Source organism: Alligator mississippiensis, chromosome 1 (assembly GCF_030867095.1).
Source record: "Alligator mississippiensis isolate rAllMis1 chromosome 1, rAllMis1, whole genome shotgun sequence".
NCBI classification, from domain to species: Eukaryota; Metazoa; Chordata; order Crocodylia; family Alligatoridae; genus Alligator; species Alligator mississippiensis.
This window is the reverse complement of record NC_081824.1, coordinates 241,176,057-241,195,902: the sequence shown is the minus strand read 5'-3', so window position 1 is coordinate 241,195,902 and position 19,846 is coordinate 241,176,057. Positions and strand designations below refer to the sequence as shown.

Here is a 19,846-nt window from a genome sequence, read left to right as displayed (position 1 = left end):
GGATTTCAATGAAGGCCTATGACTAAGAAAAAAAAACAAACACTTCCCCAGTGGCAAGTTGCACATCCACCACACTGCTCAACTTGTACACAGGTCAGGATGTCCTAGTGATAGAGACCATCAGGACTGCACTGTCTGGGAAGCATCTGAGTAATATTCTCCCCCAGGACACCAAAAGGTTAGCTGCAAAAAAAGGCACACAAGTCATGGATGACAACTCAAATAGTGCACATTTATTCTGAATGGTATTTCTAAAAAGTTTGAGAAAAAACAAAACATGCTCCTGATGTACAACAAGGGCAATGATCTAGATCAGAAACAGATGATCTTATTTGTAGGAGTTTCCTCCCCCTACAATTTAAGTCATAACATTGAGGATGAATCTGTAAAACTGCACCGTGCATCTGCACATTTGAATGAAGTCCTAATCGACAGACCAGCAGAAATCTTAGTCAGGATCAATTGGAAGCCATTACAGATTCAGAAGAAATATCCAAGTCAGCAAATGCATTACAAAAACAAAGGCCTTGCATACAGCTGCTGACCACAGATCACAGCACATGGGAGAACAACAATAGATACTTTTTTCTTGAGGAGGGGAAAAGGGGGTGTTCAAATTTACAAGGCATCACAGGGCACCATCAAGAAGTAACAAAATATCACTTAAGTTTTCTCAGCTGTAACAGCATCTCATATTTAACTGGCATGTTTAACCACTAACTGCATCTTGTAAACTGAACCACTGTAGATACAAAAAACCCTACTCCCTCCCCCCAAAAACAGGAGGGACATTTCCCCTGGTTGCTGCTTCTTCACAGTGCCCCTTCTATCATGGTCTTCTGCCAATGAAAGTCTGTTTATAGACAAGCTCTTCAGGGTTCCATTGATGGATGACAAAAAGCTACTGAAGAGTGATATGCATATAAAAGACAACTTAGACCTGGATTAATCTGATAGTTGCATTAATCTATCTTGCAAATTCTCCACCCAGAACAGAAGTGCTGGTGATTATTTCACAGAAACTTCCCACTCTCGTTTAAATAGTTGCAGATATGCTGTTGCTTTCAAGTTAGTGGGAGGACCTACTGCAGTAGCATATGAAGTAAGAGTTTCATTGCAGAAAACTCATACTTGAACACTATTCTAGTATCTCCTTAGAATAACACCAAGATACACTATTCTCTTCCCATACATACCAGGCCAGATGCACCAATATTAACACAACCTGTTGCTGTTCAGAACTGTTGCCCTTCACTTTACCTTATCCATATACAGGGGTACTGTTTTCTAAGAGGTTTTAAATTAAACCTTTTTATGTGCTTAAGAATATGATCAACCATTTTCCAGGATTAATAAACTGGTTTCTCTCCCTTCCACATACTATGAAATATTTAGTTAAAAGATAGAATGAGGCAAGTTCTCTGTGGAATGGGAACTCTAAAAATTGTTGTAGGGATACATTCATAGAATGATGGAAGCCCAAAGCAAAAAGAAACAGAAACAAAAGTTAATCCAAGCAAGTTCAGACACCAGACCCATCACTTATACTTTTAAACCAGCAGGAAAACTGCCTGCAAAACAATTTGATTTGTGAAAGCCTACAAAGACCACCAAGTCTGAGAAGTTCAAGTTTCCACACCCATTTAACCAACCCAAATACTTAACCATTTAGTTCTAGAAGAATGAAGAGCACTTTGCTTGGCATCAGAGGCAGCTATGGTCTGGACTACAGATGTATTATGTCAACATCATTCAGTACAATACTCTCTCTCCCTCCACATACACCTCTTGGTCCTTGTCTAATCGGCCAGGAAAACCATACTGGTATCCATGAGCTAATTGTGCTTCAACGTTTTCTTGCTAGAGAGGTTCTGGAACTACCTCCAAAACTGGCATAAGAAGATATAAATAGGCTATCTCCATCCACAGAAAGTGTTTGGACCTTTCAAGCAAGAGTGCAATAGGGGCTGATATGAACACAGGTGCCTGGGCCAGCACAGGGTATTTTACAAAGAACTGCCTGTTGACCATCACCAAAACCCAATTAGTGCAAACCCAGAAAAAGTATTTGAGCAGTTCTGCTTGGACCTGTCACAGTATCATAGAAGCAACACATCTTATGATGGCATGTGGCAATTATTAAGATGCCTACTTGGCCATTCCTTTGATATCAAAGACTGCATAAAGTGGGAAGAAGGGTACATGTACTCATCTTACTCTTCATTCCCCCACCTTGAAATCCTTGGTACCCAAGGTAGCCTCAGAACGATGGCACAGCACCCACTAACAAGATGTGTACAGCAATGTGTACTGTACGGTGGAGACTTTCAAACTGAATGAACTCAAGGTGAAACTGAATTTAAAAAGGCAACAGAAAAGGAATGCAATTTTATATCAGTATAGGTGATGGGACAGGAGTGTTGTCTCAGTTCAGTGCATTTTTCCAGAAGCTTAAAGTCTAAGGTCAAGTTGCTATTTTGTCCTGGTGCACGTAACTGATGGCAAAAGTGCATACAAAGTAGCACTGTAATTCACACAAAGCAAAAAAGAATGCAAAGCAGAGCTCAGTAAAGTTTACTGCAATTTTAAGGTTACAGTACTACGAAGAAGCCAGTCAGGCAACTATTTTCCAAATTCTCACGCTCTATTACGAGCTACTTTTTCTGTGCTCCATAAAATACCCTTTAACATGAGAACTGCATTGCTGCCACAGGGGAAATATGAAAAGTCTTCACAGGCATAGAAAATGCAGTTCTTAGCCACTTCCTCCCTAAGGAGCATTTAAAGTTCACAAGCTAAGTGAAGCCCAACTCAAGCCAGAGGTCCTCCTGCAAAGCTGTATCATTAGGGTAAGATTTTGTTTTTTCTTCTCAACCTCACTGCCTGGTTCTCTCTACTCATGACCTAATTTCAGGTTTCTAGAAGTGTGCAATTCTTACTGAAGTACATATGATGCCTGTAGTCCCTTCTTTCACCTCAGGAAGCCAGATACCGTCGAGTAAGCTCTAAAAGGAGAGAAGTCCTAGAAAGCTTCACTTGTTCTTAAAACTACATCCACACCTCTAAATTCAATTTTGTAAGGCTGTTCTTGTTCACATTAGATTTAGCTTACTGTTGTAGACATTTTTTGAGAATGGAATGAGTAAAATGATAATGGTAAAATAAAAGAAAACCTGTAAAGCCCACTGTGAACCCTTTTGGGGGGTCAGTCAAGGAATGTAGCACCAGCTTTGGTAAGGACTATTTAAAAAAAAAAACAAAAAAAAACCAAACCTCACACTATGAGTCCAGGCAGAGAAACAATACTGGTAAACCAGTCTGCCCTTCTCAGCAAAAGATGGAGGAAAAGCCAAACCCCAAAATACTGAGAAGAACCAAACATGTTTTGGGGGAGGTAAGGGGAAAAATAAATTGCAAAATATAATGTTCACATGCATTTGGAGGGCCAGCAAACCCCCCAGGTTGTTAAAAAAAAAAAAAAAAAAAATCAAATTGGTATTATAGGACTCCAAGGACAAGATATTGCTTTGCCTTTCAAGACAGTCTTTTTTTTTTTTTAGGATCTACCTCTCAGTGTGTTACCAAGTGGTAAATCTCTCTGGAAGAAACCTGACCTCAGGAAAACCTGTTCAAGCCCTCCACACTTCAAACTAAAGAAGATTTGCACACCTCTTCCCACCCAATTAAAAATAACCAAACAAACAGAAAGGAAGAGAATTGAAAAACCCAAACATGAATGGACAACCCTTGGAAGAAGCATTACACTTTTGTTGAAGAGAGGTCAAGAAAAAAATTAAGATGAAGGGAAGAAAAAACAAACAAAAAAAACAAAACAAAAACAAAGTCAACAGGCCTCTCTCTTATTTGGCAACAAGCAAGTGCAAGAAAGTGTTCGTTGGGGTTTTGTTCAGTTGTCGGTCTTCTGCACATCTGCATTTTGGCCAAGACAAGGGACTTTGAGGTTTTTCTGCAGCACGTGAGCATCTGCTGGCTCTATCCTTTTGTAGTAATTTTTCTTCGTCTCAATAATCTCAAAACCAAACTTTCTGTAGAAGTCGATTGCTGATTCATTGCTGATCTGAACATGCCTGGGACAGAAGAAAAAGAGAGGTCAGAATTGTCCAAAATATATTATTTTTGATTATTCAGGACTTTGAGCCAATGAATATCAGTTATGAAGGAGGTGAGAAGGAGAACACTCAGTCTAAACAGAAATATAAACCAGGTTAAGTCCAGGATTGAAAACTACGAACTTCTAAGTCTAACCCTGTACCAACACAGATTTCCTATGATTTTGCAGGAATCACTGAAAACTGGCCTAAATTTCCCCATTTGTGAAATACAGATGACATTTTCCACAAAGGAGCTGAGTAGCTAAACAGAATAAAGTCTTCCAAGAAAATGAAGTGCTAAAGTTAAAAAATTACTTTTTTGAAGTGAAAACTACAGGTATGTTGTAAAACAACAATACTAACTTGCTTCATTGTAGACTGTTGAAATGTTTTAACTTCTTACAGTTATGCTCATTAGGGACTCCAAGCACTACAGGAGTATACATGCTCTGGACTCATTTGATGACGGTCCTAACACAACTTATCTCCCACAACAGGTGTGAAGGTGGTGTGAGAACATCCCACCCACCAGAAGAGTTTGGGCAGCACAGATAAAATGTATGAGGCTCTTGCTTCTCCAGAGTTTGACAAAACTTGATAATATACTAAGAGACTGGAGCTCCCCCAAATAGTCTTTAAGCTTTATATCCTAAATGGCTCAGGCACTTAATTGCTCTAACAGGTTTTACATAAAAAGACCTGTTTGAACTCCTACAGGGACAGCAGCATCTGTTAACTGTATATTCCCAGAGCCCAACAGACATGGTGTGAACATGAATGTCACTTTGACATACATGTCAAGTGTTAAAGTAAAGGATGTGGAACCAAAATAGCTGTTGAATTAGTGGAACACAGAGTCCAGATGTGATCCAGTGATGCCCAATATCTGGGAGAGTATTTCATACTACTGACTAATTAAGTCATCACTAGAAAACAGATTTTTAGACAAAATGGAGCCAGTCTCTTTAGATTTAAGTGTCTGTACCAGCAAACCTATGAGCAAAATCAACCCCAAATGATCACTTTTAAGAAGTAGCTGGTATGCCTGAGAACTACTGGTCTCTCACTACAGAACTGCATTTTGGAGATGATTATGCAATGAAGACTCCTGTAACAACAGTAAACATACATGATAAATTAAGAAATTTTCCAGCATGCTCACTTCTGTAGCTTCTTTATCTGAAGAGATTAAAGGAAAACCTCCATCAATTAACAAGTGTTCAAAAAGGGACCTAGCAGTTCAGCTAGGGGAGAACAAGAACACATTTTAAAGAGCAGTATAATCAAGCACCCAAGTTATTTTATCAGTCATAAAGTAGGGTCAGGCCAGTAAGGTTCTGTGAATCACCCCAGCATAGGGACTCTGCTCCATCTCCTTGCCAGTGAGGGCCTGCCCACTCTATCTAGAGAAGTTAGTTCATCAAACACTTCCTATACAAGGGTCATCAGTAGTCCTGGTCGAGGTTTAAAATTCTAGTCATCCCCTTTGAGGCAGAGGATTGAAGGCACATTCTCTAGTGATCTAGTTCTTTAGCATACAAAAACAGACTGGGTGCCATTAAACACCATTACTTCTGGTGGCAGTGCGTTAACATAAGAAATACTGCAACTACTATTCTAAAAAGGTGAGAGACTGCTGAGCAGTAAACATCTCTCAAGTTCTTGTTACTGAGAAGCATTTAATCATCAAAAAGTAAAAACCAACAAGAAGTTATCTTGCTGTTTGACCGTTAACATATAGCAGGGGTGGTCAAATTGTGGTTCCCAAAAGAAGTCATTTAATGACAAGTTATCATTCAAGCTAGAGTGCTGTATAACAATCACCGAGTATGAGGCCTGCACATCTCAGAAGTGTGGTGTCCTTCAGCTCTCACCTCTGTAAAATTTTGGTTTGCAATTGGAAGGATTACAAATTTTGGCCAGCTCTGGCATACAGCCACAGGTCTGAAATTTAGCATTGGTTTTGGGGAAGCTGTCCAATTCTCAAAAGTATCAGGAAACAAACCTAGAAACCAAGTGCTGGCCAGCTGGCTTGGCACCACTTGTATGATGGGGGGCTTTCGGTTGACCCACAATGCCAGTGTAATCTAAGGTGAAATGCTGTTGCACCCACTTCACTTTTCTTTAAGCCCATAGAGTTTTCCCCATGCCCACAAGAACTAACATTTACTATCATTTACTCACAGATAGATGTTGTCAAAAGTGCCATCTTTTTCACAGATGTTTAAGACGTGATTCAACATTTTAGTTCCTGCCAGGAAGTAAAGAGATACTTAATCAAACCAGAAAGGTGCAATTATGTTAGTTATGTTTGCACTGGACTTATTAACTGCTGAGTGCCTTATGTGAAGATATGTAGCTTTCAGTGAGCTCATAGAGCACATGCTGAAGGAATTGCTACTGTACTCTGAAGTAACAAAACAAGTGGCAACATCACATGCTAAGTGTGGTTATTGGCAACAGCTATGTCTTCACATCAAAAGGCCAGGAAAAAGAAGCAGAAAGGCTACTGCACCAAAGCTTGCTTTTTTGCAACCCTTTTTACCAAAAGATTCCAAGCCACTTTACATATTTATGAACAGACCCTCAACAGCTCATGAAGGAAACAACCCCTAGGTAAACAGAGGCAGAGAGTCTAAGACAGGGGTGGACAATTAATTTCAGGCGGAGGGCCGCTTACCAAGTTGTGGCAAGCTGTTGAAGGCCACATGGGTAGCCCCACCCCTTGACAGATGCCCTGTCCCTTGGTCACCATCTTGGGACCAATGTCCCAGGGCCAGCACTGGTGGGGCACAAAGCAGGGCACAGGCTGGCAGGGCTCTGTGGAGCCGGGCTGGGTTGCACCAGCAGGGAGAGGGGGGAGCTGGCCCAGCTCCACAGAGTCCCTGCCAGCTGGGACACTACCCCTGCCGCTGGCACTGGGACACGTATGCGGGCCCTGCTCCCACACCCACTAACTCCCAGGGCCCCCCCAGCCCTGTGGTACAGGAGGGGGGCAGTGTGCAGCCCTGACCGCCTGCTCACCGGCAGGTAATGAGCTGGTGTGGGGCATGGGGAAAAACAGCCCCTTGCTGGCCCCGTGGCCAGCGCTCCCTGCTGCAGCTCCTCACAGCCTGCATGGGTCCTGAGCAGGCACAGGCAGCCCCATGCAGGCTGCGAGCAGTAGGCGAGGGGCCCTTCTCCTCCCCACCCCAGCACTAGCTTGTAATCCGCCCCCTTGCCAGCCGGGGCCCCACACTGGCTCCGGGATTGCTTGTCGGCAGCAGCTGCAGCCCCCCCTTTTGCCGTACTGGGCAGCATTTGCTGCTGCTGCCCACCCAGAGCTTGTGCGCTGGGCAGCCCAGAGTCAGCAGTGGCAGCCTCACTGCAGCATGAGCTTTGGGCGGGCAGCAGCAAACATTGCCTGGCACAGCGGGGGGGGGGGGGGGGGGGGGGGGGGGGGGAGGGGGGAGCAGCGGCCGCACCTGCTGCCGCCATGTGCAGCCCTGATGGGCAAGCCTGGAGCCGGTGCGGCACCCAGGCTGGCAAGGGGGCAGGTTACAAGCTGATGCTGAGCGCGGGGAAACAGCTCTGCACCCGCTCCGTGCTGCAGCCACTTGCAGCGGGCTGTGAGCGGCTGCAGCAGGGAGCACTGGGCATGGGGCAAGGAAGGGCCCACTTTTCCCCCCATTTTTCTTCCCCCCTCTGCCCTTACCTGAGGTTCTGGCACGGTGCAGTGACACTTTCCCAGGCCAGAAGCCCCTGCTGAGACTTCCAGCTAAGGGGCAGGCCCTGCTATTGAAGGAGCCCTCCATGGCTTCTCCTGGGTCCTACTGCCCTTGGTTCCTGTCATCTTTGACAGGAACCAAGGTCAGATACATTTTAATTTTCTAAATGTTTTTAGGGGCACCAGGGGCCGGACCTGGCCCACAGGCCATATTTTGCTCACCCCTAGTCTAGGAGAAAAAAAGACAGACTTAGAAGGGTATTTGTGAGACCATTCCCCCTTCTTTAGAGATGCTTGCAATCTTCATTGTTCTTTAAAATAATATTTTAATGCAATATAACTCAGAAAACTGAATCATGAGATGGAAGAATCACTTGATTAGGGAACCTGTTTTAAAAGCAAACCTTTTTCTTAGAACGAAGAAAGAACAGAGTTAGAATGCGATAACATGCACTGTCATTATCATTAATACTACCTAGGAAGCCCGTAAATCATTTAAACACACAAAACATTTTTGGTTTCACCTTGTCCAAATAACATGTTTAATTAAATCAGAACTATATTGTATGGGACCTATGCATCTGAGAGACTGATGCTATGTGGTTTAAATGAGTGGGATCCAACCTTTTTTTTGGTAGGTGTGCCACAAATTACCCAAGCACCCTCCTTAAGTGTCACTCCAGTCCCTTTCTCTGCCCAGTGTGCTGCTCTGGTTTCTTCTCCCTGCCCTGGGCTCAATGCCCAATCTTCAACTGTTTCCTGCTTCTTCCCTTTTGGTCTCTGTCCAATCTGCTGCTCTGCTTTCTGCTCCTTGCCCTGTCTGTCACTGCGCTACATGCACTCTCCCTAATCTGAGTGCCACACATAGGCTACCCATGCCACTTGTGGCATGTATGCCACAGGTTGGTCAACCCCCAATGCAGATAGAAAACAAACTCCCTCCACAAGCAGTGGCAGTTAATTTACCGATGATGGCAAACCAAAAATCAATGGTGATGGGAAGAAAGAACAAGGACACACGTGTTCTAGTTCTACATGTACCACTGAATGCCACTATGACCGTAAGGCACATGTGGCCAGTATGTGGCCCACAAAACACCTTTACCCAGCCCACTAGTACTCTAGTGGGCTACCAAGGTTGCCACCAAAAGTGGCATGGTCTAATGCAAAATTTGGGGCCTCTAGACCCGTGCTGCTGCCTAGCCCTGGACCTGTGCTACCATCTGAACACTTCCCAATGCTTCCCTCCCAACATGTCCCCACCACAGTTGCTGCTGGCTCTGCAAACATGGTGCAGGAAGAGGCCCCAAAGTCCAGATCCAGTCTGAGGTGAACCTGACCCTCCTGTCTTAAGGAGAATCACCTCCCTTTGCCTTTGGAAAAATGAAAATAGCAACGTCATAGGGAGGGTCTGAAACTTGGTGTTTGTTTGAATGACTTTAAAAGCCTGAATTTATAAAGTTCTGAAGAAATGCAGTCTCACTATCACAAGACTGGGAAATCAAACTTCACTGAGAACCAAGGCTTTTTCCACTGCTCCCTCCCAAAGACCCAAGTTACAGACAAAACATTATACCTTGCTGAGTAAAAGGAGCAGAAAGCTTTTGGAGGGTATTCAAGAAGACTATGCAGGACTCAAGTTTCTTTGATGACTCAGGAAAATGAAGATGTTCTTACCTATCCCTAGCCTTCGGTAGGGTGCCAGGCATCCAAGTGTCATGATGTACAGTCTCTTCTGGTTTTGAGAGTGATCCACTCTACAGCACACTGCACCCACTGCAATATCATTGAAGTATGCTGCCAGGGAGGGAGACAGCAAGTCTTGGTCAATTAGAAATATCAATCCATACCGGTGTTCTCTCTCATTTCAGTCTTTCTTCCCTTTTCTTTTCCCACTGGCACTTTCCCCTCCTTTTCAGAAGCTCACCTGTATATGAGTGGGTATATTCTTACTTAAAATAAAATGAAGCAATGAAAAGGCTGAAGTCACATATTCAATTAATTCCACCCATCCAACTGCACCCCTCTGAAAGTAACTGAGTAATCATGGCAAATCAGCTGACGCCTTCTGAGTGAGGCCTGAATCATGTCCTTGCACAGAGGCGTAAGTTTATTAGCAATCTAGACAATAAACAATGTAAGGTAGCAAGATCCCAGTGTACAACTCCATGAGTTTCCTGTGGTAATGAAAAAACACACCTGTTCCAAGTAAAGGGAGACCTTGTTTAAATTACAGCATTCCAGATAGGGGCTCTGGCTTCTGTAGGCCATGCTAAGCTAGGTAGAATTTTCCTCACTTTTCATAACGAAGCAGAAGAATCTAGTATTAAAATCAACAAGAAGAGCAAACAAACTGTTCTACCACCCAGATGAAAACCACTGACAAAACTATCGTACCTAATTTGGCTAGTTCGCCAACCTCCAGCACATCCTTGTAGAACTTGTCATTGTAGCTGACAGGAAAAATGACCTGGTTTAACCTCTTCAGCTGCTTAATGTTATGTGGCGTCACGTCTCCCAGCTCAATCCGGCTACTGGAACAAACCAAAACATGCTTAATGCCTCTATAAAGACGCAAGCATTTTTATGAATAGAAAAAAATCTTAAAGTGGTTGTTTTAGTTCTACCTAGAGATGAGTCAAACAAGTCAAATAACAAGTTCAATAGCTATCTGAATCACTGACGTGACTTGCAAGTACACAGCTCCTATTCTGTCTTTGACTGGCAACTACTTTAATGGCAAGATCCCAATCAATATCATAAGCCCACAAAATGTCTACCCTAAAGGCTGAGCAAGTGTACCTTGTGACCAAAACCTTTAAAAAAAAATCTCCCCCAACTATATAGCTGGCCAATAAAGATGTCATCCAAAAAAAAATTCCTTCCCACCCTAAAAGGCAATTATCCACAATATTATTTGTGCATGGTTGTGAGAGACTTTGGATGAGAGAAATGATGCGACAGGAAAATAGCAGTCTTGGTAGCTAAACTGCCCCAGCTGGCAAACCCTTCTCCCACTTAACTTTTACTTTTCATTTATTAACATTGTTCCAGACTCAAGTCTCTTCTCCCTTTCCTTCCCCGCCCCCACCCTCCAACCCCCATTTGATTTTCCCACCTGTTTACTTGAAAGCAGAAGCGTCTCAACCATGAAGGACTAACAAGATAGCTCTGAGTTTGGACCATTCCCAAGAGGAATCAAAACAAATATGCAAAGGTAAGTAATTTATTAATAGACATCTTTTCCTGAAAACCGTGAGAGATCTTGCCCTTCACAGCCCAGCAGGCCAGACCCATGGCAAGGTGCCCCTTCCCCACCCAGCAGCAGTGGTGGTGTAGAGTTGTGTCCCCCACTGCTGCAAGGTGGGCAGGGGGTGCCTCGCCATGGCAGCACAGCTGGTGTGGGCCTCCTGGCAGCAGCACCTGGCCTCCCTGCCTCACCGCAGCTATCCCCACAGGGTAGTAGGGTGGGGATAGCAGTAGGGTGGCGAGTAGGGTGGGGAGCCCCAAGCCCCCAGCAAGCAGCCCGCATCTGCCCCTTCCCCGTACACAAGTCTAGGGGGCATATGCCCCGCCATGCCTCCCTCCCAGGAGTGCATGCTCATCAGGGAGCTGCCCCCCCAACCCGTGGCTGCACATTCCCACCCAAGCCCCCGCAATGCCCTACTCTGCAGCCTCCATGGTAAGGGAGGAAGACAGTAATCTCCTCTCCCACCTCATTATAAACTTACCTAGAGGGAGCTGCTCCCCAAGCTGCCTGGCTGCCACATGCATGCGTGCATGTGCACATGAACTTGGAACCCTCTGTCTCCAATCGCCCTCCTCCCATTCCCCCCAGTCCCAAGCAGTCCCTTGCAGGCTGGAACTCTGCCAGCCTGCAAGGGGAAACTCCCATTTCCCACATTTTTCTCCCTGACTTTAACAAACTACGGGAGGCAATCTTTACTTTTTTTCTTAACAGGATGTTACATGGGCCACAGCAGTGTACTGACTGGGCCACAGGTTAAGAACCACTGCTCTAGATCATGGTGCAAGAGTTAAGAGGTCTAGTCAGATGCCCAATTAATCCATTTGTGCCTGACAAGCCCAATTTGAGAGCGACACACTTGTTACAAGATTCACAGATCCATACGTAGTCCAAGTTGGAATCCAAACTTATGGGGTGCACTGCTAGAGATTTTGGGGGCCGATACCGATAGCCAATTTTTAAGGAGGCATATCAGCTGATACCAATCAGATTTCCAATACAGCTGCGTCCAGCTGGTAAGTCTGTTATGGTGGAAGAGGAGGGAAGGGGCGTGGGTGGGACGGAGCTGTGTTTCGTTTGGGGCGGGGGGGGAGGGGGGCGTGTGCCCCTGGATCTGCACAGGGTGGGACAAGGCTGGCTGCAGCTGCAGGCTGGGGCTGCGCCAGGATCGGGCAGGAGCAGCGCTAAGAGGGGGGCTACAGAGTATTTTGGGATGGCCGCAGGCCAGCCCCCCCCCCTCCCCCCATAGGCCCTCTCCTAGCACCGCTGCCACCCAGCCCAGTGCCTGCTAGGAAGACCCCAGCACAGCCCTGGACCCAGCCCGCAGCTGCAGCCCACCCTGCCTAGATCTGGGGGGCACCCCCCCCCGCCCAGCCTGGGTGTGCAGAGGCAGAAGCGCCCCCCCACTCCACCCCCAGACAAGCCGCGGCTGTGTCCTATGCCCCAGCCCCACTCCCTCCCTCACAGCAGGGGGCATTGATATAAATTTTGCAGATATCAAGGTACCACCATAGAAGGCAAGCCTGCTTTCTAGAGCTCTCTTCAAATCTCACCATACATAATATTCTTGGGGATATGGTCTTTTCCCATTCCTCCCCAGATCTGGCCGATCTATTGCAACCTTTTCTTATTGATAGTGATTTCTAAGTGCATCAGTCCCGCATGCTCCACTACCTCTGTGTATGGTATTTTGCATTCCCACTTTATTTTCAGGATTTTATACAGATATCTCGTATAGAAGCTGTTCAGTGTCTTGATATGCCTAGCATATGTAGTCCACATTTCTGAACCATAAAGCAGGGATAACAGCACACAAGTATCATAGATTCAATCATATATATTACACACACATGCTGTGAAAGGACATGCACAAAGCAGCATACAAGGAGGAGAGAAAAATCTGAATACCAAAGACAGGAGGGAGAAAAAGATAGACAAACAAGCAGTAAACCTACAGGAACAAAGGAGTCCCAAAAGCTAATCCAGGTAACGGGATAAGAATCCATAGTCCACATTTAAATCACATTTAACACAATTTAGTCTATGGGTGATTACTTGTGCAATTTCCTGTTCAAATGATTTTTTAAAAGTTTGTTCCTAAGAACAGCCATGTTCAGACCAGTGATGGAGCATCCAGGGCTATTTTTATACAACAGGATAAGGGGAGTGCCACTGTTTTCATGGAAAAACAGCACATATATATATTTCTGCTTCAACCTCCTGGGAGCCCAGGTCAAACAATTTACAATAGGCTTATTCTGTCTGTCTGGAGCACTCTGATTGGTGTTCCTGGCAACCAATCACAACGCTTACTGAAATAACCTGTGCGCTCCAGAAAGACAGAATAAGTGTTATTATTGCAGATCCTGAGGCATTTCAAGCAGACATGCAGGCAAGTCAGAGCTAGCATGAAGCACTGGGGCTCCCACCATAAAGCAGGTAGGCTCCGCTGAAGGAAAAAAGTGGTGAGGGGCCAGATCCTTTTTTGTTTCTACAACCTACCCACCTCTCCTGTGGCCGGGGGGGGGGGGGGGGGGGGGGGGGGCGTGCGGCGGCAAGATATCAGCAGGCCCCAGTGCTTCCCTCCGCAGTGATAGTGCCCCCCTGGAACAGCAAGGTGCCAGTGGGTGGGTACTGCCCAGGGGGTACCACCACTGCGGAAGGATGGACTGGGATCTCCTGCAACTCAGGGGCTGTGCAACTTGCCAGCAGCTTGCTCCCCAGCCGCAGAAGACAGACAGGTTCTAGGGAAAAAAATAAATGAATAAATAAAAAGATCAGGCCCCTTGCTGTTCTCCCCACCCCAGCAGAGCCTGCCCATGTAAGCTGCTGCTGGGTTGTGCAGCCCCTGAGCTGCTGGGCTGGGGGGGCAGTGCTTCCATGGTGGCAGCAGTGCCCCCCAGGTGGGGTGCTAGCTGCATGGGTGCAGCCCCAGCTCACAGGCAGCACCCACTGATCAAATGGTGCACGGGGTGCTGGAAGCCCGGGCATGTTCAGGGAAGCTCCAGTTTAGTGGGCTTCTAGCTCCCCATGCACCATCCCCACCACTTTCTGTTGCCTGGGACCACCCAGGAATGGACTAGCTACCCCCAGAAGGTTGGAGGGCAACTGGGTGTGTTGGCAGCCAGAGAAGGCAGTGGGGACGCTGCACAGGGCACTGGAAGCCCTCCAAGCCCAAGTTGCCCCAAGCATGCCTGGGCTTCCAGCACCCTGTGCACCATTCCCACCACCTTCTCTGGATAGGGCCCCTGTACACATGAGGAATAATGCTGTAATGTTACATAGCAAACAAATACATGGGATGTGTCTTAGCTGGCTACATAAAAGTCATTTAAATTAAAATACACTGTCGAACATGTACACTATTACAAAATTTAACTGTAACATGCTGCTGAACGTGTATGCTGTTACACAATTGTTAAAAAGGGCAATTTCAATTAAACTACTAAAGGGGACAATTTCATCATGTGTACAGGGGGCCTCTTACTCTATGATTATGAACAAGTCACAAGGTCAGACTTTCACAAAATATGTATTTACAGGTCAGTCGCATCATACGCACATTTAACTTGCGCGAATTCAACTATACCCAGGGTGGGAGGGGGAGCAGGGCTTGAGTTTGCAGCAGCGGCGGGAGGTTTTGGAGGCAGAGGCAGTCACCGCTGGCAGCATGGTGGTGGCCAGGCGGAACGCAACCATCCCCACCACCACCCCACGCTGCGCTGCTGCCACTGGCCACACAGCTTTAAGCACAGCTCTGTGGCGGCGGGAGGAGGTTTTGGAGGCAGAGGCAGTCACCGCTAGTCAAATTGCTGGCACGGTAATATGCTATTTGACTATAAGTGATTTTTGCCTTACGCGCTGGCTTCAGAACCTAACCCCTGCGTAAGATGCGACTCCACTGTACTAGCAAATTGCTTGTTAAAAATGATGACCCCCACGCCCAGCCACCATTGCATCGGGCCCCACACCCCTCCCTCCACCCGCACCAGCCCATTCCTCCCCTCCCTGCCCCATGTTGGGCCCGCTCCTTCCTTTCCCCCACCCCTCTGCCACCACTTTGGGCCTGTTTCTCTGCTCTCCCCCTCCCTCCCCATGTCCCGCCCCAACCCACTCCTCCCTTCCCCCTCCCCCAGTTGCATCCAGCCCAGGGCCACTCCTCCCCTCCACCACTTGGGGTCCCAGCCCACTCCACCCACTGCCACCTCCAAAGGAGCAGGTTGCCCCCCACCCCACCCCATCCCCTTTGTCTTAGCAGCACTCTGCTGCGCCACCACTGCCTGCTGTCTCTCACACTTTATTCACACAGACAGCCAGTCAGAGTGCAAATAAAGCATTACAGACAGACAGACCAAGGCTTTTATATATGTAGCAGCCTCTAAAAAATGGACCCACCTGAACAGAAGGGGAAGAGCTGCCTGGCAGAGAGACAGAGTTTGTCCCAGAGGGTACACTGTAGGCTCTGAGGGCAAGTGAAGCTGTTTGGGAGCAGCCCTGTTGGAAGTGGGAGGAGTGATGTAACCCCAGCAGTTTGAAAGAGAGCCTTAGCAAAAGCCCAGGAAGGGCCCCGAGCTGGGATTGGCTGAGAGGCTTGGATAAAAGAGGGAGCAGTTTTTCCCGCGGGGGGGGGGGGGGGGGAGGAGGAGGAACAAGAGAGAGAGAGAGAGAGAGAGAGAAAGAGAGAGAGAGAGAGAGGAGGCTGAGGGACAGGTTGGAGACCGGATTGAGAGTCTCAGTGCAGTGGTCCCTCGGAGAGCCCCTGAGAGAGGCCTGCAGGAGCAGAGTGGAGAAGCTGCAGCAGCAGGAGCAGGCAGGGACTGCTGGTGTGGAGAACCCAAGTCTGAAGAGACCTGACTGCAGCCGGTGTGGCTGGGTGAGCACAGCAGAGCCGCGGGAACAGGGAACTGCCAGAGTCTGCCCTAGTTTCCCTGAGGGGTGAGGGGCCCCAGGGGCAGGCAAAGCCCAGGGAGGGGCTGCTGGGGCTGTGAGGCTGTGTGGGGCAGGAGGGTTGCTATAGCCTACAGTCCAGACACTGCTCACAGCAGAACCAGGGAAGGGGGGCAAAGGCAGGGGAAAGCTGTCTTGCAGGAACTGCAGAGGAGCCGCTGCTTGATGCCCAGAGACCCCAGGAGCACGGAGACGGACACCAGTGCCAGGGAGCGTCCACAGACCACATGCAGGGACGCAAACAGTCCCGCTCCCCGAGATACCCCGCCAGGGGCAGAGCACATGGGATCCCCAGTACACTGTGTGCAAGTGAGAGACGGTGTAAATAAGTTCTTGAGGGTTTATTAGACAGTATATCCATGTGCTTATTTAATGACTATTTATTATGATGTAAATAATTAAATCTTGTAAATAGTTTGAGAACTGTCTGCAAGGGTGCTTGATTGTATGGGGAGGCTCTCCGCTCGGGGGCACTGCAGCAGCTTCCCAGGGGGGCTGGGCAGGGTGACTGGCTACCGGGTACCCCAGGATCCCATTATTCAGGTGAGGGCTCATGTAGTGTCGTGCCCAGGGTTACATATAGAGAGAATATTCCTAAACCTGTATTTACACAAGGACAACTTTATGTAGCCTTTTTGAGGGTGAGAAGTTGCGATTCCGTTAAAGTATTCGGTCAAAGGATAACTGAACATCCTGTATTTAAAGAAATACTTTTACAATAAAAATTTAAATCACAAATGTTTTGCAGGTTTCAGCTAGTATTTACTTGTTACCAGGGATCCGGGTTTTCCGTTTCCTATGGACAAACGGAGTAAAACACGGATTTCTCATCTTAGCAGAGAAACCCACGGATTTTGTAGTTTTGCAGCGAGCTCTCTGCAGGCTGGCAGAGTTCAGCCTGCAGGGGGCTGGAAGGAGGGAGGCAGTTAGGCAGGGGGTGCTATATGCATGCACATGGTCCCAGGTAGCCTAGACAGCAGCTCTTGCAGGTAAGTGTGGGGGGGAGAATGAGGCCTCTCTAGGGAGGGAGTTGAGTAGGGCTGGGACTACTGCCCTGCTAGGCAGCCTGGGGCTTCATAGATTTCATAGACATTAGGGCTGGAAGGGACCTCGGAAGATCATCGAGTCCAGCCCCCCGCCCAAAGGGCAGGACGTCAGCTGGGGTCATAGGATCCCAGCAAGATAAGCATCCAGTTTCATCTTGAAGGTGTTCAATGAAGGTGCTTGAACAACCTCCGGCGGCAGGCTGTTCCAGACCTTGGGGGCTCGGACAGTAAAGAAATTCTTCCTTATGTCCAGCCTGAAACGATCTTGTAGTAGTTTGTGACCATTCGTCCTTGTCATCCCTTGGGGCGCTCTGGTGAACAAACGTTCCCCTAGATACTGGTGATCACCCCTGATAAACTTGTAGGTGGCCATCAGATCACCCCTGAGCCTGCGCTTTTCCAGGCTAAAGAGCCCCAGGGCTCTCAGCCTGTCATCGTAGGGTCTGCTTCCCTGAGCCCTGATCATGCGCGTGACTCTTCTCTGGACTCTCTCAAGCTTCTCCACATCCTTTTTGAATTGTGGAGCCCAAAACTGGACGCAGTACTCCAGCTGCGGCCTCACTAAGGCCGAGTACAGGGGGAGAATGACGTCCCGGGATTTGCTTGAGAAGCATCTATGGATGCAAGCCAGCGTTTTGGTCGCTTTACTAGCCGCAGCATCGCACTGCAGGCTCATGTTCATCTTGTGGTCAATGATGACCCCCAAGTCTCTTTCTTCCATAGTGCTAACCAACATAGCACTGCCGAGCCTATAAGGATGCTGCGGGTTTTTTTTCCCAAGGTGGAGAACCTTGCATTTATCGGCGTTGAACACCATCAGATTCTCATCCGCCCACTTGCTGAGCCTGTCCAGGTCAGCCTGGATCACCCGCCTGTCTTCTGGCGTGGATGCTTTGCCCCAAAGTTTGGTGTCATCGGTGAACTTGGCCAGTCCGCTTCTGACTCCAGTGTCCACATCGTTAATGAAGATGTTGAACAGTATGGGTCCAAGGACAGAGCCCTGGGGGACCCCACTGGTCACAGGACACCACGATGAGTGACTTCCATCAATTACTACCCTCTGGGTCCGACCCCGGAGCCAATTTTCCAGCCAGTGGATCATGGGGGACCCAAGGCGACAATTGGCCAGTTTCTCCAAGAGACGATCATGGGACACCAGATCGAAGGCTTTTTTTGAAGTCAAGATATATGACATCAATCTCATCTCCCTTGTCCAGGTGATAGGTCACCTGGTCGTAGAAGGAAATGAGATTGGTCAAGCAAGACCTACCCGCAACAAACCCGTGCTGGCTATCCCTTAAGATGTCGGCGTCGGCCAGTCCATTAAGGATGGCCTCCTTAATAAACTTTTCTAAGATCTTCCCCGGGATAGAAGTCAGGCTGATGGGCCTATAGTTAGCCGGATCCACTTTCCTCCCTTTCTTGAAGATAGGCACCACGTTGGCCTTCTTCCAGTCTTTGGGCACTACACCAGAGCGCCAAGAGTTTTCAAAGATCCGCGCTAGAGGCTGGGCTATGATGCTCGCCAGCTCCTTGAGTACCCTGGGGTGAAGACTGTCAGGGCCGGCTGACTTGAAGGTATCCAGCTTCTCAAGATGTTCCTTCACAAAGTCAGCATTAATGGAGGGCAGGGGATCACCCTCACCCGGACTTCCCGGCCCTGTAGCAGGCACAGGCGTCCCATGGGGCTGATGAAAGACCGACGCAAAGTACCTATTTAATAGGTTGGCTTTTTCCTGGGCGTCAGTTGTCAGTTGCCCCATCTGGTTCAGCAGGGGTCCAACGTTGCCCCTGCTTTTCCTCCGGCTCCCCACATATCTGAAAAAGGACTTTTTATTGTCCTTGATGCTCAAAGCTAGCTGGAGTTCAGTTGCAGCCTTGGCTTTCCTGGTCTGCTCCCTACAGGACCGGACCAGTGCAGAATAATCCTCCTTGGAGGTGACTCCCATCCTCCATCCTTTGTAGGCCTTTCTTTTTAGCCTCAGGAGGTCTGCTAGGTCCCTGGAGAGCCAGGGGGGCTGCTGTGCCCTCTTGCTGCCTTTCCTCCGAGATGGAATAGACTTAGTTTGTGCATTGAGGATCGCTCCCTTGAGGAGCGACCACTCTTCTTGAACTCCCCTCTCTCTGTGGTCACAGTCCCTTAGGGCCTCACTGACAAGCCTCCTGAGCTTGTCAAAGTCGGCTTTCCTGAAGTCAAGGACTTGCGTGTTGCTGACCGACTTGCCAGCTTTTCGGCAGATGGTGAAGGTGATCAGCTCGTGGTCGCTGTCACCCAGTTTCCCATCGATCACTAGGTCGCCGACTAGGTCCTCCCCAGTAGCCAGCACCAGGTCGAGCAGCGCTTTGCCTCTCGTTGGCCCATAGACTTCTTGAGTCAGGTAGAGGTCATCCACGCACGAGAGGAAGCTCTGCGACCGCTCAGATTTTGCTGAGCGATCCTCCCACGAGATGTCTGGGTAATTGAAGTCACCCATGACAACCATGGTCCTGGAGCAAGCTGCCTCAGCCAGTTCCTGGGCAAACTCCTGGTCTAGCTCAGGACTTTGGTGGGAGTCTATTACAGACCTCCCACCCATTGTGTCCCCTGTGCCGTGTTCCCCACGGATTTTAACCCAGAGGGTCTCCAGCCGTCCACCCTGGTCGCCAATATCGGCTTGCAGGGACGCGTAGCTTTCCTTAACATAGAGAGCTACACCCCCGCCCCTTTTCTCTACACAATCCCTCCTGTACAGGGTATAGCCATCTATCCCTGTGGTCCAGTCATGGGTGGAGTCCCACCAGGTCTCCG

General features: G+C 48.1%; 1 protein-coding gene across 2 annotated transcripts in view; it reads right to left on the bottom strand.

Moving 5' to 3' along the window:
- Positions 1-211: 211 nt before the first annotated feature.
- NAA50 (N-alpha-acetyltransferase 50, NatE catalytic subunit) overlaps positions 212-19,846 on the bottom strand; it is a 43,448-nt gene continuing 23,813 nt past the window's right edge. The window contains exons 2-5 of one of the 2 annotated variants that reach the window (XM_014594432.3): positions 10,216-10,352; positions 9,496-9,615; positions 6,297-6,363; positions 212-4,088 (exon numbers count right to left, since the gene is read on the bottom strand). In XM_014594432.3, coding sequence (XP_014449918.1) covers positions 3,908-4,088; positions 6,297-6,363; positions 9,496-9,615; positions 10,216-10,352 — 505 coding nt within the window. In that variant the 3' untranslated portion in view covers positions 212-3,907. The remainder of the gene's footprint in view (positions 4,089-6,296; positions 6,364-9,495; positions 9,616-10,215; positions 10,353-19,846) is intronic. The other variant, XM_014594433.3, reaches the window with a different exon arrangement.